At 43.2% G+C, this 23,082-nt stretch overlaps 1 protein-coding gene across 1 annotated transcript in view; it reads right to left on the bottom strand.

Moving 5' to 3' along the window:
• Positions 1–312: 312 nt before the first annotated feature.
• The window catches only part of FAM174B (family with sequence similarity 174 member B), a 32,364-nt gene continuing 9,594 nt past the window's right edge, over positions 313–23,082 (bottom strand). The window contains exons 2-3 of the mRNA XM_073304213.1: positions 19,421–19,552; positions 313–9,441 (exon numbers count right to left, since the gene is read on the bottom strand). Of these exons, the coding sequence (XP_073160314.1) occupies positions 9,438–9,441; positions 19,421–19,552 (136 nt within the window). The 3' untranslated portion in view covers positions 313–9,437. The remainder of the gene's footprint in view (positions 9,442–19,420; positions 19,553–23,082) is intronic.

Here is a 23,082-nt window from a genome sequence, read left to right on the forward strand (position 1 = left end):
AGTCCGGTCCCTTGCACTGAAGCAGGACTAAGTGTTACCTAGAGTCACCATCCCAGACAGGTGCTTGTCCTGGCCAAAGTTTGCAGATGATACCAAGCTGGGAGGGGTTCGGCCAGTGATTAAGTAGATCTCTGGACTGGGTGAGGGGATCATGAGCCACAGCACTCAACAGAACCTCATGCACCATTCAAGTCCTCCAAAGTCGTCCAGCAAACAGGAACGAGGAGTTAGAGCTCATGTAAATAACCAGAAAACCACACACACAAGCAGGACAGAAAAAGCCTAGAAATCAACCTTACACATTGTAACCAATAAAGGACCTTATCTATTTTTTATTTTGCCTTTCAGCTTTAAAAACAACTGCTTCAGGAAAACTAAGTGGCAAATAGAAAAGGAGGACTTGTGGCACCTTAGAGATTAACCAATTTATTTGAGCATAAGCTTTCGTGAGCTACAGCTCACTTCATCGGATGCATTCAGTGGAAAATACAGTGAGGAGATAAATCTTTTAAGCACGTTCAGCTCATTTAGTTAGCCATGAATGAGTAGTCACTGGGAAACTAAGCCCTTATGAGATACTGTCAAACAACTGCAGAGGGAGAACATTCATGCTAGAAATTAGAGGTAGAAGAAACCTCTTGTATCAGGTCATTCAGTCCATCCCCCTGCCAAGTCACTATTATGCTTTTAACTTTACTAATCCAGCTGAGCTATCAGTGTCCCAAGCAAATTAGGGTTTCCACTATTTTCCTTGGAAACAGTTTCATACTCTAATAGATCTCACTGTCAGGAATGAGTCAGCTCTTCAATATTCAACCCTTTTTAAGAAGGGCATCACAAACCACTGCCACCCAAGTTTTGTTCTTATTGCTGTTATTGTTATCCCTACGATCACCACCACTGTATGAGAGAAAAAACATTTTTTTTTTCAGTTTGTCCACTTTGCATCCAAGTCAGCATTGACAATGCAAGCCCTGTCCTAGGCACAGCACAAGTGTGGTTACCAGCTACAGCAGCAGAGCTGAAACCAAAAAGGCAGCAGGCAAACACATGCACATTGAGAAAGGGAGAGGGCTGAAGTGCATTTGGCATTACCCTCAGCACCATGCAAAATCCTTCTAAACATCAGAGGAGAAAAGTTATTTTTAAAACATCTAAACAAAAAGGCAGGGCAAGCTCCGTCAGAAAACTTAGCTTTTAATAATTAATCAAACAACTTGGTAATACCCTTTCACATTTATCCCATTACTCCTACTTATACACCCCAAATAAGTCAAGCTGACTCCATGGTATTTGTAGAGTTCAAATATTTGTGGTATTATGCCTGCCTTCCCTTCCCACCTACAGCCCCAGCCTTTGGAGTCTCTTTGCCAAGCTGTATGTTTTAAACTCTTAATCTTTCCTCACACATCACTTTCTCCAGGTCCATGATCATTTTAGCTTCTCTTCTCCAAGCTCCTTCCCATTTGTCCCCATCTTTCTAATGAGAAGTTGCCTGGAAATGAATTCAGTATTCACAAGTCAACCCAGAAACAGTATTAGCTACCTGCTCTCATTACATGGTCTCCTTATGTCTGCAGCCCAAAACTGGGAGAGAGATCCTCCCAGCTCTGTAGCTTTCCTGAGAGCACAGTGCAAACTGCATGAAAATATTCAATTTAGTATCTTGCTGCTTCTGTCACAAACCTCTAGGCTTCATGCCCTGCTCCACCAGGAGTGAATTAAATACCTTAGAAAAGTATAACAATATATATAACAAGTATAACAAAGATGGCCTTCACCTCCCCACAAAGAGCTGCAAAACAGCTGATCTGTTGTGGTTGGTGGCTGAATCCTGATGGCATTTTAATAGGTTTATTATGAATCAGGATGTTTAAATTCACTTTGCAGGCAGCAGGACATAATTTAAGAGAGACACCAACTGGACAGCAGCTGCTCTTTGTCTGCAGCACAGAATTACCTTTAGACTATTACTGCAATTGTTATCAAGTGAGAAATGAAAATGTCAGGACCAAGACAATCTGATGCAACAGGGAGAGACAGCGAACTGGCTCATGCAAGGGATGATGCATACAATAATCCTTTGTTGGCAGGCTCTCTTCACACTACTCCAGGGTCTAGAAAGGTATAAGACTGTACTTGAAATAAGGGTTGTACGAGAAGAGGACTGGCCCATGAAGAGCCTAAGCAGACTATCACCTCCATGACAGTAGCATCGATAGAAAGCATGTATCTGACATAAACCCCTTAAGCTGTCTTGAACCACAGCTTTATTATCCAGCATAACAAGGATACTTTGCACTGCCAGAGTGATTGCACCTAAACACCTGAGCCCTTCACGAACACCCAATCCAGTCATGTCGGGTAGGCTGGATCCTGGCTTCACAAACGGGAAACCTGTGGGCTTCCCTTTAAAAATGGGAAACAAAAGAGACTACCCTAAAAGCTGCCTGCAATTAGGTTAGTCTGCATCCCGCTCAGGGAAACCACAGGCTGCCGTGTTCCCAGTGGGTGGGGTGAAAAAGGCCCAGCTCAAAGGCTTTCAAAGGCAAAAAAGCTTGGAAGCTTGGGGCAGCCAGGTATGCAGGCTCCAGGGTAGCAAAGGTGGATTCAGTGAGCTGCAAAATGTTCATCCTATTGTCTAGGAGCTGAAGAAAACTCAGTGACTTTTGTCTGCATGATTCCAGGCTGTTGAGTTGAGTTGTGGTGAGGACCAACGTGGATTGTGTTGATTCATTTTCTTCCCTGAGACAGCCGGTCACTGCGCCATGTTGCCTGTGTTGCCTTCCTTGTATCTGTCTACTTTGGACCTCCAGACAAAGGGGCTTGCACATTAGATTCTGGGAGTCATCATTATTGGGGGACAAAGCAAGATTCCCCTTTATATTGACTGAACTTCACCAGTGACACCTTCTCTCTTAAGAGCATAAGAACAGCCATACTGGGTCAGGTCCATCTAGCCCAGTATCCTGTCTTCCGACAGTGGCCAATGCCAAGTGCCTCAGAGGGAATGAACAGAACAGGTAATCATCAAGTGATCTATCCCGTCACCCATTTCCAGCTTCTGGCAAACAGAGGCTAGGGACACCATCCCTGCCCATCCTGGCTAATAGCCATTGATGGACCTATGCTCCCTGAATTTATCTAGTTATTGTTTGAACCCTGTTATAGTCTTGGCCTTCACAACATCCTCTGGCAAGGAGTTCCACAAGTTGACTGTGCATTGCGTGAATACTTCCCTTTGTTTTAAACCTGTTGCCAATTAATTTCATTTGGTGGCCCCCAGTTTGTATTATGAGGAATAAATGACACTTCCTTCTTTACTTTCTCCACACCCGTCATGATTTTATAGACCTCTATCACATCCCTCCCCTTAGACATCTCTTTTCCAAGCTGAAAAGTCCCAGTCTTCCTAATCTCTCCTCATACTGCAGCAGTTCCATACCCCTAATCATTTTTGTTGCTCTTTTCTGAAACTTTTCTAATTCCAAAATGTTTTTTTCTTTTGAGATGGGGTGACCACATCTGCACGCAGTATTCAAGATGTGGGTGTACCATGGATTTATATAGAGGCAATATGATATTTTCTGTCCTATTATTATCTATTCCTTTCTTAATGATTCCCAACATCGTTCACGGTTTTGACTGCCGCTGCACATTGAGTGGATGTTTTCAGAGAACTATCCATGACTCCCGAGATCTCTTCTTGAGTGGTAATAGCTAATTTAGACCCCATCATTTTATATGTACAGTTGGGATTATGCTTTCCAATGTGCATTACTTTGCATTTAACAACATTGAATTTCATCTGCCATTTTGTTGCCCAGTCACCCAGTTCAGAGAGATCCTTTTGTAGCTCTTCGGTCTGCCTGGGACTTAACTATCTTGAGTAGTTTATCATCTGCAAATTTTGCCACCGCATTGTTTACCCCTTTTTCCAGATCATCTATGAATACGTTAAATAGGGCTGAGCCCAGTACAGACCTCTGGGGGACAGCACTATTTACCTCTCTCCATTCTGAAAACTGACCATTTATTCATACCCTTTGTTTCCTATCTTTTAACCAGTTACCAATCCATGAGAGGACCCTCCCTCTTATCCCATGATGAATTATTTTACTTAAGCGCCTTTGGTGAGGGACCCTGTCAAAGGCTTTCTGAAAATTTAAGTACACTGTATCCACTGGATCCCCCTTGTCCACATGCTTGTTGACCCCCTCAAAGAATTCTAGTAGATTGGAGACACATGATTTCCCTTTACAAAAACCATGTTGACTATTCCCCAAATTATGTTCATCCATGTATCTGACAATTTTGTTCTTTACTATTGTTTCAACCAGTTTGCCCAGTACTGAAGTCAGGCTTGTCTGTAATTGCCAGGATCGCCTCTGGAGCCCTTTTTAAAAATTGGAGTCACATTAGCTATCCTCCAGTCATTTGGTACAGAAGCTGATTTAAATGATAGATTACGGATTACAGTTAGTAGGCATGCAATTTCACATTGGAGTTCCTTGAGATGAATACCACTTGGTCCTGGTGACTTATTACTGTTTAGTTTATCAAGAAAGGCCTATCACCCCTGCCCTCTTCCCAAACAGAGCTCTCAGGGGTGGATTTATACAAGAACATATTTAATAGCAACAGTTCCTATTGTAACATGTAACAGTTCCTATTGTCCATCCAAACTTGCGTTACCATTTTTTTTTTAATGGAAGCTTTTGGTCACAAGGGCAAATTCTAAATCAACATTTTCATCAATGGCCTGGTGATTGCATGGTTCTTACAAAGCCACATACAAAACCGGCAGAAGCAGAAACTGAAAAGAGAAATCTTAAATCCACAATCTCCACCCTGATTAAATTACATTATCAACAGTAATTCAGAGGATATACTTACAAAACTGGCTCTCCAAATACACTCCAGCTTGTGCTCTCATTTACTGACATTAAGTCAGTTTGTGCTTGGAATAAAGTCTGATGTATGCAACTTAGTGTTATAAACTAGCAAGGATTATAAAAAGGGTCTGCAATCATTTCAGCCTTTTGCTGAAAAAGTCTCATCCAGTTCCAACTTACTCCTTCTGGTGAGATGGACCTTGTCCCTTGTTCAGCTTGCTGAGAGGGCCATATAGGCATGTAGTTCTACCCAAGTGATTTCTCTCTCTCAGAAGAGCAGACCCAGAGGGAGAAAGGAGCTGGGGACAGCCTTTGATCAGCTGAGCTTTGTGGGTTCTCAAATGGAACCTCCCCAAAAAGAATTATGGTCAGCAGAGTAAGGAGACTGTAATTTGTCACAAGCAAGGTATTTCTCCGCATTGTGGCATGTTCCAGTAAAAATGCCTTTAGTTTACTTGCTCTCTATTGGTTTGATTAAACTGGTACTTAAAGTGTATTTTGCTGAGTAGTAAGTTAAATTTAACATGAATGTTCTATAGTAGTGTTTCTCCATTTTCTATAAAATAAAAATGGGCCTTTAAAAACCACTCTCTGCCAAAGCAACTTTAAGACTATGCAACACAAAGAGCTGCAAACACTGACCAGGTTACAACAGCAACCAGACTGGAACTCTACAGTGTAAGACACACACAACATGTACTACTTTAATGTAGTGGTTAATGGCTAGCCGTGCTTCAACAGAAACCTAAAATGAGATAGTCCAAAATCATTTAAGCTATGTTGTAACTAATTACCACCTACACAATTTTTATATATATATACATACACACACACACTATAGAGATGAGTTACATCAAGTTCTCTTAAAGTCTTAACTGAAATAAACCTATATAAATATTTAGCTAGACAAACATCTGAAATCACAAATAGTGACCTTTAGAAAGAGGTAAATATCGTCCCATGTTTACAATAGTAATTTAACATCAGGCAAGCACTTAGGTTCAGTGACATGACCTTGACTGACACTAGTAAAGGTGTCCTGATTTCCTTCATCAGGCAGCCATTTCTCCTCCGGCCTCCATTAGTTTATATACAAGGGTTGGGTTTTACCAAAGGAGCCCCAGGGAGTTAGTTGTCCTTATTCCAAAGAGAGTTGGGCACCTACATCCTTGGTGCCTTTGGGGCGAAGGGGGGGAGGGCGGGGAGAAAAAAAACAAAAACAATCACATTGTTCCCCACCAAAAGGTTCACTGGAGGACTACAGAAACAACCTTGGTTGTTAGCAATAGGCAAGTCAGGCAGACTGCCTCTGACCTACTTAAACTCAGCAGTGCTCATAGAGCCTGACAAATCCCAGTGACAGACTCCCACTGAATTCAGCAAGAGTTAGCTCAGACCATCTGAAAGACTAGGTAAACTGAAACTGGCCTTATTTCCTCCTCTCTCTACATCTGCAGAACCTGGATCTGGTCTTCAGCAGTAAAAAGTGCCCTCGGTCCCAGAAAAAGTTCAGGATACTCCAGACAAGCCATGGCAGACCAAGGACATGTCCTCTGGAGCTCCAGATGCTCTTCATAAATTCTCCTCTGAAAGGGATGTCCAAACACAATGCCATGATGGCTCTTTCATTGAGAGAGTAGCCATGCCACCCTCTTTTCCCCCTTCAGCAACAAGGTAATTGAAGCTTTAACCCATCCTTCTACCCAGCATTGCCATTTTTCACTTCAGGACTCAACCTGTCCAAGAACTTCCCATAACTCAGCTCTTCTTCATAGTGCTTTACCAACTCCAAAGGGACATCACGTTGCCTACTGAGAGCCACCTAGTCCATTTCTGTAACATGCCGTCTTGAAAGTGTTCCCAAGCCATAGCGTGTTATCCTAGCCTATGGGCCTCTTGCGGTTCCTGCAATCCGGAGCTCAGTGCGCTTGGACCTACCCTAATCAATTTCTCCACCTTTTACCTCTTAGCTGACACATTAAATATTGCTCAATAACAGCACTATGGAGTGACTTGAATTTACTCCATGATAAAGGATAAAAATAGTATATTGATATTGCCTGGGTATCTAATATTAGTTCTGCTTTGGGAATTTTCCAACATGGTCCAGCTGTGAAGCCTTTGCTGAATACTCTCGTGGTAGAGTTCAGATGAAAGCACAATTGTATCAAAGAATTTTCCACCACCACCTTTTATTGACTTCCAACTGCTTTGGCTCCCTCTTTTAATGCACGATACTATTCGCCACATTGCTCTGTACAGAATGGGATTCTCTCCCAACAAATGATCCACTTTAAAAGTGTATTAACAGTCTGAAAAGTAACAGCAGAAATCCCATCAGGAGCTTCCTTTGCATTCTCGGTCTCCCACAGCAAATGTACTCCAAGTCTACAGAGGCCGGTTTTGCTAACTGCCAGTGCTGGAAACGCCACCTGGGATATGAAAACACAGCTGGGTTCTGCCTATCATGTTGTCACCAGCAATAACAATTCCACCATTGGAACTCAAAAGTTTAGCTAAAGATTCATAAAGCAGAATGGAATCCAGTTCGCTCCTCCAGAGCTGTGTAAGCTCCGCATAGTCACTATGAATAAAAATGCACAGGCCAATAAAGCAAGCAGGTATGAAATCAGACACACAGGAAGTTGATCTGTTGAATATGAAGGTGAACTTTTTACTCTGTCACTTTTCTGACCATTGCTACACTTTAAAGAGGAAACATGGAGTGACAGAACACTCTCATTTAGCAGGTAAGGGGAAAGGAATTTAGAATGTAGGGGCTACATCAGGCAAGGACTCAGAGGGACACCACCAAACTGCACTGTATGCTCATCAGAAGACTACTACAATTTTGCTTTTGTCAATGCAAACTGCTATTGCAGAACACGGAGGCCTTCTTGCAAAGAGCCAAAGTGGAGTGAAGAAAGAGTGCAGCATCTATACCAGGCTGTTTCAGGGTGCAAGCCTTGGGAGTGCTCCGAACAAGTGAGAGTAGTATAACCTACTGTCATGATAACAAATCAAGAATTCCATGAGCAGCCTTTGAGCAGTCATTACAGAGAGGCAGCTTTGCAACAGACTCTTAGCAGTCACAACCCACCAAGCAAATTGCAGAATTTACCAAAAGAGTCAAGCAAATGTTGGTACGTTCCAAAAACAGGAGGTAATTTTAACATCATAAAGGCAAGAGAGGCTCCAAATGGGTTAAAATCCTAAAGTAAAAGGGTATTTGACATAAATATTGGCAGAACACACAATAAGAGTGTCAATATGTCAAGCAAAGCTCATCAGAACTGTAGCTGCTTTTCAAGAACACCGTAAAACAGAACAACCATGCCAATAACTTTGAACTCAGAGCTTTCAAAGAATGGCACTGAATTTATGCACAGAACTCATAGGCTATGGATCTTAATCAGCCTAGATTACAGATATTCTAGTTTTTTTAAAATAGCAATCCGACAGCTCTACCAGTGTGAAGCATTGTAGATAGCAAGGGGAAAAACATATCTTAGTGTAATATGGGATTTGGCAGCCAGCCGGCGGGCAGATTTCCAGGGTGGTGCAGAGAGGATTCTTTGCACGAATGCTTCCAAGGAGAAGGGGGCAGGAAGAACCAGTGTTCTCTTCCTGAAATTTAACAACCGCGTATCAGATCTTTCATAAAAAGATTGATTAAAAATTTGAGTAGCAGAGGAGTTACAGCCAGGAGAGGACACAAGATGGCAAAAAATGTTGTCTTACTTCCTATGAAGGGCGGGGAATTACAAAAATAGACATCTATTTCCTCTAATCCAAGATTCCTGTAGTACGGTATTTGCATAGTTTTTCTGCTTCCCTATGGTCTCATGTTATTTAACTAAGTCTGACCAGAGCTCTGTTGGAAAACGAGTACATCATTATAGGAGGGTTTAGTGCAATTGTTAAAATCAGTAGCAAGTCATTACAATTTTTTACAACAGTCACAAAATTAAAAAAATAAAGAACCCTACACCACGCACACTGTAACATTTCAGCACAGTTTCAGCCACCAGCCTTCATCAGATGGGCAAGTATTTCTCTAGGCCTAGGATCATACAATTCCAAGTCTTTAAAACACAAGATCTGTTTAACAGAGACCAAAAGTATCTGATTCAGCTTTTAGAGGAAAAAGTCTTTTGGGGTCTAATTTTGGGTTTTTCCCCCACCTTTTACAAAAATTTATTTGGACCAGTGAGTGCAGAAAGTCTATACACAGTGCTGTATCCACCCCATATGCTTTAGCAACCCCACAGCCTCTTCAAGCAACAGAGCAGAGTCTACGAGGAGGATCTCAGGTCATTCTACTGTGGAAGTTTGGAAACCAGGAGTTTAATGGTGACATTTTGGGCAGAGAATCAAACACCCTGCTGCTGTGTGCTGTATAAATAACATCACGGAGGCAGCAATGTTTGTTTTGGTTTCAATATTGCAGAGATGAAAGCTTCTCCTTCACAGTTAAGCTTCAGCAGGGCTCTCGACAGCTGACTGACTTCTCACAGGGAACCGGTGCTCCATGCAACAGCTTTACCTGGCAAGGAAGACAGCCAGGGAAAAGAATTAGTATGGTCAGAGAAGCTTTGTTATTAAATAGATCATATGCAACTATGGGAATCTATGTACAAGGGGGAAAACAAAAGAAACAACAATACTATCCACCACTGGGTCCCTCAAGCAGGGGTTGATTTCTGTGGTGATTTTGGTCACTGACTTGATTTTCTGCATATGGAAATTAGCCAGAGCACTCTGAGCAACAGGCAAAGCTCAGGGATAAGAATTAAATCAATCACAGCCACAGTCTGTGGCTGCTCTCCTGGAATGGGACAGCTTTGAGCACCCCCCGAGAAAGGAAGTTTTCCCCAGGCAACTGGTTCACTTGGGGTCCTTCTGCTTGCTACACAGACCATTTTCTTCTTGGAGCCCTCATTTCCCCTCCCTCCACCACGCACCCACAAGGTAAAAACCAGAGAAGAGATGCAGCTGCCTCGGCAGGGGCAGTTACAGCAGACAGGAGTCAGGAGAACTTTTAGGTACAACCGCAGCACTTATGCATATTAAGCCAAGGAGCCACCAGGGAGCCTCTGTGCTCAGCACTAATTTTCATAGCACATCTAGCCTAACGGGGAAAGAACACAGGCTTCAAAAATGCCTTTTGGCCCCTTGGCGCTGGCAATCCACAGCAGCACCTGGCCAGGAAACCCTTAACAGCAGCACCAATGCTCCAGGCAATTTGTTGTATTTATAGTAAGTGACTGAATGAGTTACTGTGATTTTCACCCCTTCACATGAGAATAAAAGATACCCTCCGTTTATACAGAGCCTTTCCCCACTCTGCCTACTGGAAAAAAAACCGCACGCATTTAAACAGCCTAGCATCATACAGAAGAGGCCTCCAGCTTTCACTTGCAAGAAATCTGTTATAGCCACTCTCCGGAGACCAAACACCTTGCTGTAACAAGCACACAGTACAGCACTCCAGTCAAGGCTGCACATGCCATTTAAGCTCTGGCAGGGATATGTTCCGTGGAGAGCGATTAATATAATATACTCTGCATTATTTACAGAGAAGAAGGCCCCATACATCTCAGCCACAGCAAGGACTCTGGGCCCTAGAATTTTGATGCAGATGTTTTAAATTGCCTCATGAAAGGAACATTTTGCAGAGGGTGGTAAGTCCAGGCCTCCTAATGTGGCACTAACCTTTTTAGTACCAAGTCCTACAGACTCCCTGACACCAAGGTGCAGGTTGTACTGGACACCTTAACTTATGCTTTACCTATCCAGTAAAGAAGCCTGTGCTTACACCATTGTGCTCTGGTTGAAGCTAATTATACTGACAGTTGAACAAAAGCCCCACTTACTCACTGTAGCACCCCAGATATGTAACTGCAACACCACCACCAGTCAATACTTTGGAAGATACCACATTTCTAAAACACCTCTCATTTTCACTGCTGCTGTTAAAAGGAAAAATGAGCATCTGTACTCAAAAACTGAAGAATATCATCTAATTTTAGGGGAGGGGTGGAGGGTTTGATCAGACCCAGGAAATGTTTGTAGTTTTAAATATTTATTTAGGGGATCTCAGACACCTGGCCTCAAAATTCCATCTCTGGCTTTTACATTCTGCCTCTTCAAGTCCCCTTCCATCCCTCCCGTTATTCTATCCTGGCTTCTTACATGGTACCCATCAGTGATCATGAAACAAAAGGTTCCATATTCATTATCCATCCTCACAGACCGGTCAGTCAATTCTTGAATTTTTAGTGTAATTTAGAGTCATAGAGTCATAGATATTTAGGTCAGAAGGGACCATTATGATCATCTAGTCTGACCTCCTGCACAATGCAGGCCACAGAATTTCACCCACCACTCCTAAAAAAGACCTCACACCTATATCTGTGCTATTGAAGTCCTCAAATTGTAGTTTGAAGACCTCAAGGAGCAGAGAATCCTCCAGCAAGTGACCCGTGCCCCATGCTACAGAGGAAGGCGAAAAACCTCCAGGGCCTTCCAATCTGCCCTGGAGGAAAATTCCTTCCCGACCCCAAATATGGCGATCAGCTAAACCCTGAGCATATGGGCAAGATTCATCAGCCAGATACTACAGAAAATTCTTTCCCGGGTAACTTGGATCTTACCCCATCTAAAAACCCATCACAGGCCATTGGGCCTATTTACCATGAATATTTAATTACCAAAACCATGTTATCCCATCATACCATCTCCTCCATAAACTTATCGAGTTTAATCTTAAAGCAAGATAGATCTTTTGCCCCCACTACTTCCCTCGGAAGGCTATTCCAAAACTTCACTCCTCTGATGGTTAGAAACCTTCGTCTAATTTCTAATCTAAATTTCCTAGTGGCCAGTTTATATCCATTTGTTCTTGTGTCCACATTGGTACTGAGTTTAAATAATTCCTCTCCCTCTCTGGTATTTATCCCTCTGATATATTTATAGAGAGCAATCATATCTCCCCTCAACCTTCTTTTAGTTAGGCTAAACAAGCCAAGCTCCCTGAGTCTCCTTTCATAAGACAAGTTTTCCATTCCTCGGATCATCCTAGTAGCCCTTCTCTGTACCTGTTCCAGTTTGAATTCATCCTTCTTAAACATGGGAGACCAGAACTGCACACAGTATTCCAGGTGAGGTCTCACCAGTGCCTTATATAACGGTACTAAAACCTCCTTATCCCTACTGGAAATACCTCTCCTGATGCATCCCAAGACGACATTAGCTTTTTTCACAGCCATATCACATTGGCAGCTCATAGTCAACCTATGATCAACCAATACTCCAAGGTCCTTTTCCTCCTCCGTTACTTCTAGTTGATGCGTCCCTAGCTTATAACTAAAATTCTTGTTATTAATCCCTAAATGCATGACCTTACACTTCTCACTATTAAATTTCATCCTATTCCTATTACTCCAGTTTACAAGGTCAATTTATTTTATTAAAAAAAAATATACAAAAACGCAACTCCAGATTAGTAATTGTTTTCATGAGGCTTTCAAGCATGTGTTATTTCCTAAGTGGTTTTGCATCTCTGCTTTATGGCAGCCTTTGTGTTACACGTTTCAGACTATTGTCACACAAGAAACTGCGCTCTCTGGATGAGAGAAGATGTTGACAGAACCACTTCCCTGATCCTGAGATTGCAGGAGAATCTAATCCAATACAGGTATACTTCTGTATTTGTCACAGGCAGTCAGTGGCTTTAGCAGCCACAGACAGGATTTTGTTCAGCTAAGATTTTTCGTGGTCTAATTAGCCAGCTATGCAGATGAAAGGTGGTTATTGTTCACTGTTGCACAGCCTGAGGGGGTGGATTTTACCAACACATCCGCTGTGGCAAGATGTTAAAGATGCAGCGGAATCCTAAAGTAACTTTCAGACAGCAGCCCAATTTACACCATCTGCTGCTTCTCAATGGCACATACAGGGCTAGAAACCACTGCACATGGGGACGAAGCATCAAACGAAGAAAATGAACTGCATGAAAACAATCAGACTTACAATCCATCAGTGCTACTTCTCCCCTGCTGCCGATGCTACACAGCTAAGCAGCAATTGGCTTGCAGTTAGAATGCTGTTTGCATGGGGGAAGGGGAGAACAATCTCAATTATGCTCCAAAATATAGAAGCAAGTGAAGAAGAGATGTAAAAACAGATCTTGCCTACATGTTAAATACAGATTTAGTTTTTGAACCCAAAATATGAGGCTAGTTATTTAGGGCTTCAGAACATCAGGTAAATCAGAAGAGTTATTTCGTATTCACACACAGCATGAATGCCATTAAGATTGTTAACAAGAAGAGTGCCAGGACTCACTCAGAAAGATATTCCAAGCCAGCTGGAGAGATCTGCCCAGTTGCCATCTTAATGAGAGCACCAGATATTTGAAAGCTATGGTCTTGCTTTGGCACATCCCAGTAACATGTAGGGATACCAGCGGTATACCTTGCTGGTACATACAAGCCAATATGCCATTCTATATTACTGCCTGTAAAACAAGTTCTCTCTCCTTTTGCATTCTGACCCTTTGTGCAGGGATTTCCGTCTATGCGAAATGCTTTGAAATCCTTCTCAACAGACGTACTAAAGAAAAGCAAGATCAAATGAATCATTCCTCTCTCCTTTTCCAATGTACATGGTTAGGCCTCTGCAGTTCAACATCCTGGATGCAAGTTTGAATCGAGGAAGCCAGCAGACAGATAATTTCACGTGCTACTTTGAAACCAGAAGGAATTTTTGGAGGTTTGTGGGCTACCTCTGTAAGAAGGTTACTGATGACCAGAGATCCTAGTTTTCCATGATAAAAAAACCAAAATTCTCCAATGAAAAAAATAAAAAATTGTGTTTTTCCACAATTAAAATGAAACGTTGAACTTTAGTTTCCCAAGGTACATTATATATAGGTAACAGCTGAACACAATGTTTACTGATATACAGTAGAACCCTGTTTATCCAAGGAGCCTCCATTATCTGTTCTCCATATTAACCAAACCACCAGCTGCCCTTCTGAGCCCCAGCCACTGTCAGCCCCAGGCAGTGGTGGTTTGGTTAATATGGAGATCTGGATAATGGAGGCTCCTTGGATAAACAGAGTTCTACTGTATATGTTTTTATTTTTCACAAAATTTAAAAACTAAAGATTCACTGTAAAAACACAAATTCCATGTTTTTCCGTGGCAAATGGATTTCTAGGCTCCCTGGCGATGGCAGAACATTACTGGATTTCTCCTTCCCGCATGGGACTTCACTATAGCAGAGGGTGACAATATGGCCAGGCCTGCATTAGAGAACCAAACCATTGGCAGTTCAAGAAGTAGCACTGCATCAGTGTAAGTATCATCAGTGCAGCACGCACACATTAGCCACCTCTGGGTCCTGGAGACCAGTGCACTGCAGAGCAGTGGATAGAGTACCCTTTACACCACTGAGGCAATTACAGCAGTGATTCCCATCGAGTTGAAGACCATATGGTGGCTAGCCTTGCTTGAAGCCATTCTAGTCCAAATGGTGGCATGCTCGCCCACACACTGTTGGGAATGCTTGTGTCTGGACAGGTGATATATCATAGGATGCACGGGGAATCCAATCAGTGATCAGTAGACCAAGAGTCTTTACTGCAGACAAAGCCGACATATCCCCATGTGCTAGAGACTGTATGAGGAGGGGAAAAGCTGCTCAGGAAAAGGAAATGCTTCATGATAAGATAATCAGAGACGAGTGGAGTAAAGCTGTAGCACTGCCATGGCTGATAATGAAAGGCACTCTCCCGTCAGCATTCAATTTATTTAAAAATCGTAGAAGAAAAATAAAAAGGAGGGGAGCAGGGATCTTCCTGCCCATGGAAGGCACTTCTCATGTGAGGTTATCCACCAGTCTTCAGTCCCACTCATGGCGGTTCATTATTTCTCAATTTCGTTAGCTAATGAGCTGAAACAGCAGTCTCGTCCCTTCCCTAGTTCATCAGCCCTGAAGAACGGCTGCAGCTTCACTTAACATGTCAGTGTTATAGCGTCCACAAGGTTTTGTGGAGGTGGGGAGAAAAATAAAACCTTGCTAAAGCAGCAGTTAATGAAGCCTCGTTACAAACCATACATACTGGCTAAATATTCAGAACAGCCTCTTTATTTGTAGAGCAACAGTAAAACGTTGGAAGCATCAAAGTATAGTTGTCCAATTTGTTCAAGTGTCAGATCTTCATTTTATTCTGTTCCTGGCATGCACGTCAGCTGCCGTCTGCACTTTAGGCAGCAAACAGCACAAGGCAACCGTTCACTGAAGGAACAAGATGCTGGACATGGCGCTTGGAATTCCAAGAGTAGCTGCATTAGTGATGTCTTCTAACTGGAATCACAGAGGTAGGGCACCCAGCCAGCTCTTTCTGGAGATCCATCCCCATTTCTCCTTCTTTTGCTAATGAAACATGGTTAACTGGAGAAAGGTTCTTTTCAGACAATGGATCCTGCTGAGGAATCCTTCCTCTTCATGGTGGGACACGTGCTGAAAACGCCCAAGACAAACCCAGTGCTTCAAAAAGAAACCTCTTTGTGACTTTAGTGCTGGTGAAAAGGTAGAAACTGTTTTGGGATGTGATACAATCTTTGATGAGGGTCTAACAGATCAGTGATCTGCCTAGAAGGCTGCTCTATCTAAACACACACAATTCAGAGACCTTGTTACTTTTTATAGCATTCAAATCCTCAGAGAACCTCTCCCCATCTCAATTCTGCTAGGGGATTGATGGTAACTCCCCATAAACTAGGGCTGTACTGCTGGAGAACAGGAACCACATCCCTAAAGTAGCTAAGCATTTTCAAAATGCAGAATTTGATATCTGTTGTACTAGAATTTCCTCGAGAATAAAGAAAGCTGAGGTATAGGATGGTGAACAATATCTATGGTCGCTGTATCCCGTTGGTGGTAATACTGTAAGTATCACACAAAGTGGAGGGGTGTGTGTATATGTACATGTATCTATGACTAGTGAAGGCCCATTTGCACTTGTAAGGAACCCAAGAAGATTGAGTTCATTTCTGCAAAAGCAGCAGTACAACATGCTCTGGAGAAGAAAAAAAAAATAGTAGAAAACATGGCTACGACTCTCAAGTCGGATTGTTTCCAATGGGCTTGCCTAATGTTTCATTACTGGATGCATTTTCCCACAGCACTACTGTTTCCTGAGATTTTCCTTTTCACTGTGTTAAGAAAAATCTCTTCAACCTTGCCCCAAAATGCCTGCAAAGGAAGTTCTCTGGAACTCATGGAAGAGAGTGGAAGAGCAGTAGAAGCGGTCAGAGCAGAAGTAGGTCAAGTTCAGACAGTTCACTCCCCAATTCAGGCTCAAGCAATTCCAATGCATAAGCCAACACTCGAGGCTGCTCAAGAGACAGTGCAACATGCTGTCTATATTATTTATTAAGCACCAAGAGTGTGCCCTGTGCTGCAGAATTCACTGGAAAGCTGCAAAACCAGCACATCTCAGGAGGGATTTGAATGGCACAAGGAGGTGGTTTGTCAGAACTACACCCAGGTGTAAAGCATATCCTGCTTATTGGAACAATGCCCTGCACTTCGAAAAGCAGCAAAAGGTCCTGTGGCACCTTATAGACTAACAGACATATTGGAGCATAAGCTTTCGTGGGTTAATACCCACTTCGTCGGATGCATGCAGACTTGACATGCATTCGACGAAGTGGGTATTCACCCACAAAAGCTTATGCTCCAATAAGTCTGTTAGTCTATAAGGCGCCACAGGACTCTTTGCCGCTTTTACAGAGCCAGACTAACACGGCTACCCCTCTGATACCTTCACTTCTAAGGCACCCTTTGCCTGATCATTTGAAGCCACTTTTCCAAGCAGTTAGCACTACAGGTCCCTGAAGGATAGGCAATTACCCCCATTTTACACAAAGGTAAATAGAGGCAGAGAGAGGCCCAGGATCATGCAGCAAGTTAGCAGCAGAGCCAGAAACAGAAGTCAAAATTTTCCCCATGCAAAACTTCACCTAATTCTCTTATATACTAACACTATCCAAGTGTCGGTCTAAGACCTGAATGGTACAAGAGGGAAAAAAAGCATATCTTCCAGACTTGAGTAACTCCAACTTGTATGCTTATATTAAAGAAATCCTGAATGCTGCTTTTTTACTTTAATCATCAGGGCCTTGCTGTTACCTTGTGATTCCCTGTCTGTCTGTTGTATCCATCTATTGCCTTTCCTCAGATGCTTAGACTGTAAGCATTCTGGGGGAGGGACCATCTTTGAGGGGTGTGCGTACGCACAGTGCCTATTACAACGGGACTTGATCTCCAACTGGGGTCTTCAGGCATAACTGCAACACAAACATAGTAACAGAGCTCTAAATCTAAGGCACTGGGTTTCCCTCCAACAATGCTGCATTTCTCATTTTAAGTATCCAAAACACATTCTACTTCAGTGACCCTGCATGCCCCTCAAAGGTTTTGTCAACGGCAAACAGGTCCTCATGGTCCTGATCTAGTGCCAGCTTGCGCTACACCGCTCACAGCTGCAGTGGTGAAAGCCCTGTAGGAGTGGCAACAGCAGCTCTCCCAAGAGAGCAGCCGATGATTAATCGGGGATGAGCACCAATACAGAGAGTCTACATGGAGCTCCGACAGCTGGCCAGGGGAAGAAGAGACTATTCTGGTTTGGGAGCTATTTATTTACAAATCTCAAAACGACTGACTCACCGTCATTCTTCACCAGCTCCCTATTCCTGACTAACTCTTTTAGGGGGAGATGTATTTAGTTATTTTGAAAATTACCAAAGCAAAACACAGCACCATATGCTTACGTGCCCACTGAGTGCCCCTTGGAATGAATGCACTGCTTCCCGCACCTCCAGAACTAGGAGTGTGTGGGTGGGCATTTGTGCCTGGGGGGGAAACATGAGCAAGTCTCTGACAAGCTCCTAATTATGAGTTGCCTGGATTCAGATGCAGCCTTATCATTAGCAGAGCTTTTCCTAGCCGAAGCACCAGGGATCTTGGCTGTCTTTGTTTGGATGAGAAACCTGACCCTTTTGCTGTCACCACTCTGAGGCAAATAAAAATAAGAGATTCAAATACACTGATGCCAGAAATCAGAGAGCCCAAGAGCCCACCTGCATTGAGAGGCTGCTATAAATTCTCTAACAGGACAGGAACTGAAACTTTGGGCTGTCAAACGCTTAAAAAAAAAAAAGGGGGTAATGATTTTATGCTGCTGAGTGGGGCCTGATTGACAGCCCTGGCGACAGAAGCCCTCTGTTTATCACAGAGCAGATACAGCAAAGGCATCTGCAAAGCAAGCTTCCCCAACACAAAGTCCCACCAGCGTGCCTCAGACCCAGAGACGCCCAAATCAAGAGACCATTTGTGAAAGCTTGTCAGCTTTTCCCCCACGTGGTCACAACAGCGGCTGTGGAGAGAAGCAGCTCTAGACTGGTAGGGCCTGACCCTACACATATTGTTTATGAAGAGCACCAGATGTGAGCTAAGCGCTTTACACACTGTGGCAAATTGCCGGCACTACTATGATGGGTCTCGCGCTTTTTCTTCTTGTGGGGTGGGGGGGGTTGTTCAGGGCACCATTTCTTGCCCCTGAACTGGGGTATTAACTGCCCCACTAGTGTCCTAGAGCAGGGGAGTGGAGAGGGAGGGACCTGGGCCCGCCGTCTACTCCGGGTCCCAGCCCAGGGGCCCTAGGGATAGCGGTAAACCGCTTGAACTAGTGGTTCCTTCCCCTGGGCTACTTCCCTCTCCTGCCTTTCAGCTTGTGGGGCTTCCTGCCCTCCCTCTGCACAAACCAGGTGTCCCTTTACCTAGGGTCTTGGTCTTCTTAGCCCACCGCAGCACTTCTCCAAACTCTCCTCTGCTTCCCTCCAAACTGCTCTTTGCTCCAGTGCCAATCCACTCTGCTTCAACTCCTCCTCTTGTCTGATTGAAGCAGGGGGGTTTTTATCATGTGACTGGCTTCAGGTGCTTTAATTAATCTATAGCAAACTTTCTTCCCTCTACAGGGAATAAGGCTCCCTTCTAACACTCTCCTGCTGCCCTCTAGCCATGCTGTATCTCAACACAAATACAAGTACAGGAAGAATGTAACATACAGAGGAAGGATCAGGGATGGGATGCAACAAGCAGCAAAGGATTGAGCAGGGAAGTTCAGCCCATTAACCTTTGTCAGTTCTATACAGTTTTTTGTTTGAGCACATCTCTTCTGTTGGCACTTCACTGCAGGGAGGACTAGGGCTTTTAGGCTTGTTGGAAATTACATGCTTTAAGGAGGAGAGGTTGGATGCATAGCAGACTAGGTTTCAGGTGCAGGGGCCATGGAGAGGAGAGTGGTGAAGCTTTTGTGGATTGAAGGGAAGAGCAGAGACAGAGCTAAGCCTTGACAAGGCTTTGTGAGTGTGCAGAAAGGAAGAGCCATCCACCCAGCTAACAGAACCCAGGAGGCAGCCTTTAACCAAGACCCACCCATGGGTCAGTACCTGTATTTCACATCAAACACTGTTGAGTCTTCATCATCATCATCATCTTCGTTCAGAGGGGCCATTTCTACTCGCTCAGCCGGGGTCGTGATTATGTCATACTTCCGTGTCTTTTTAATCCTCTTGCCAGACCTGAAACAAAGAAAGGGGGTGGTTCATTCTGAAAGTGTTCCCTACAGGAAGGGCTGGGGTGGGCTGTTACCCACCCATTCTATATACAGCCCAGACTGCTAAGACCTATCCTGATGCAAAGTCTGTGGAGCCAGCCCCTCCTCCTCTCCACCACTTGTACCCATCACTGAAGAGCTCAATTTCCTGTCAGCTGTAATCCAGATCAGTGTCAGTCTTTTCGTTTCGGAGGCACAGCCATTGATCCTTTGGTGTGCAGGGCAAATCGCTGGCACAGCAGCTCAGAGTCCCCCTGCTGCCATGCTCAATAAGTCAGACAGAGGCTTAATCAGAGGAGGCAGCCGACAGGTTAACTAACATCTTTAGAAGAGAAAATCATGGCAATCCGGCTGAGTCAATGTCTACCAAGCTGACAGGGGTTCAGAGAAGAGTTATAAGAGGACTGGGCATCTGAGGTAATATTTACGAATGGACAACCTCTTCTACCTTTTTTGGACACCAGAGTGAAGTTTCCAAACATTCCCCAATACAGCCAGTGGTTTCACTTGAGCAAAGAGGATGGATCTAGACTGTTCTCAGTGGTAGCAGATGACAGAACGAGGAGTAATGGTCTCAAGTTGCAGTGGGGGAAGTTTAGGTTGTATGTTAGGAAAAACTTTTTCACTAGGAGGGTGGTGAAGCACTGGAATGTGTTACCTAGGGAAGTGGTAGAATAGTCTTCCTTTGAAGTTTTTAAGGTCAGGCTTGACAAAGCCCTGGCTGGGATGATTTAGTTGGGGATTGGTCCTGCTTTGAGCAGGGGGTTGGACTAGATGACCTCCTGAGGTCCCTTCCAATCCTGATATTCTATGAATTTTATACTCACTCCTGTGCAAGCATCATGAAAAAAATCACTGGCCACGTTTTAAGATTTAGGTGTAGCCAATGTCCTTCCCCTTAGCATAATGCTCTATTTCTTTTGCAGCAAGGATGCTTATACACCTGTGCACCCTTTACTCTTGTTAGACTCATTTTCCAGAATCTACTTACATTAAAATAATTGACATAAAAAAACAAAATGATACAGAATATGGTACTCAGCTTGACACTATTTAACTCAAAGCACCTGTATTCTACAGGCTCTTTTTATTCCTCAGATTAATATCCATTAACCCAAGGTCTTGAGCTACCTCACACTGCTCAGACATAAGCCTAGGTTTATGCTGGTTACACTGGTTTGTGCTTCAGTTATATTGCATTTAAATAAAGAAGCTGCAATATGACCATCTTTTTGGGGATATGGGGAAGAAACGAAGAGCTTAGCATAATTGCTTGCACTCTGGAAATGGTTTATCCAACACAATGCAGACTGTTTCTCCTTAAACTCTTAGTTAAAAATAAATCAGATTGAAAATCTGTAGGATAACAGAGGACAGCCAAATGTCTGGAGAATTTCCAACTAGCAGTTCAGGAGCATTAACGGGTCATGAAAACATTCCTGCTGTCCAGAAGTCTCACCCTGACAAATCACACAAGATGGGTTGGGGCTACCATCACCTGAAATCTCTAATCCAAGGCTGGATATTTTTCTAAAAGATATGCTACAGCTCAAACAAGAGATATAAACTTGAAGCAGGAATTATTGGGGAATATCCTTTGCCCTGTGTTATGCAGGTCAGATAAGATCATCATAGGGTCCCTTCTGGCCTTGAACTCTATGCACGTTCAAGAAATATCAGATGTAAAAGTTGTCACTGGCCTCTGAAGATAGCACTGTTTTGGGGCATTGGTCCAGGACTAAGTAACGCAAGCCCCAGGCCTTGGGGCAATGCAATTTTCATTTCCTGAGCATTCTATGGACTAATTTGCAACAAAAATGTCAAGAAACTCTCATGGTCCAAGCTACACTGTAACAATCTGTGCTGTATCACATCAAGCAGAGCACAGTGTGTTTTGTTCTATTATCCCAGTGGTAATCAAACTTTTGTACTGGGGCCTCCTTTCACATAACAAGCCTCTGAGTGCGACCCCCCACTTATAAATTTAAAACACTTTCAAATATATTTAATACCATTACAAATGCTGGAGGCAAAGCAGGGTTTAGGGTGGAGGCTGATAGTTCGCGACCCCACATGTAATAACCTTGTGAATCCCTGAGGGGTCCTGACCCCCAGTTTGAAAACTCCTGTATTATCCTAGCAGTTAAAACAAGTCGTTTCAGACCCCACCCAGTAGGGCCTTATTAACCAAACACCTGATAATCCTCACAAAAACACCTGGCAGTCTCACTCCACTTTTCAGCCAAGACCTAACAGCAAAGTGATGCAGTGAGAAAAGTGATGTGTTGAGATCTCATCTTACAAGGAAAGCTTTGCTTATACAAGAGAACATTTACTCAGACAATATGAAATGTCATCATCATTAAAACTAAACTGAACATTCCTCAAGGTGAATGAGGCACATTCTACAGTTGAATTAGGAAGTGAACAGCCATGACAAAACAACCTGCAATGAATCTCCCATGTGTGCGCATGAATTAGCAAGGCTATGCTGGATTGCATATTAAAAGAACAGGTCATTTTTCTGTCTGCAATCAGATCTACTTTTGCTGCAAGACATCAGTTCTCATTTCCTACAGAGGCAGATACAGATTATTTCGGGCAACTACTGAAAGAACATTGTATTATTTAAAGACAGTTAATTGCCAGTGGCTGAGTTGTCCTAGTTTTCTATTTCTCTATTTACTTACCATTTAAAGAGAACTTTCAAAGTCATTGTCACTAATATGACAATAGTCACTTAACAGTGAAGCTGGATGGAAAATGCTGGATGGAAAATGGAAAACAAGTTTTGTAGAAATCTTTTGACTTAGCTGAGATGTAGGTGTGAATACCTTGTCATGGAGCAGGCAAAGGCTCTTTGATTCTCTCTTCTTTCAATTAATTCCTATTTATTTGGTTAACATCATTATTGTTAACCTACAGACCCAACAGCCAGTACACACACACACACACTTTTTTATGAAACCTAGGGGTTTTTTTTTTTGTCTGGACAAAAAACATGGAGACAAACCATCTTTAAATGGAAACCTTTCAAGTTTCCCACCCACATACTAAATGATTTCTTCAGATGGATTTTTGCCCAATCTGCTTCCTGTGGCAATAGACATACTTATCCCTGATAGTATCTCGTTAATCAGCGGCAATAACGAGACAAAAGAAAAAACAAACACGACACACTGGGTGGGACAAGGTACCACATATCAACTGTATGTATGAGCACAGTAGCACAAGACAGAAACTAGGGAATGTAAACATTTCATGACCTTTGTAGACCTGTTCCACAGGGCCAGAACACATTAAGGCCTCATGTGTGATAACAGACCATAGCTTAGTCACCCAAACACATTTGTTTTATTAAACTAACAAGAAAGGATGTTGGGGCAGCAATTAGAGCATGCTCCTTGCACACTGATAAAATCAAATACCCCTTGCACAAAAGACCCCGTGGTAAAGGGTATTCGTGCACAAGGCTTTCAGCGCAGGAGATCTGGC

This window comes from Lepidochelys kempii, chromosome 10 (genome assembly GCF_965140265.1).
Source record: "Lepidochelys kempii isolate rLepKem1 chromosome 10, rLepKem1.hap2, whole genome shotgun sequence".
NCBI lineage: Eukaryota > Metazoa > Chordata > Testudines > Cheloniidae > Lepidochelys > Lepidochelys kempii.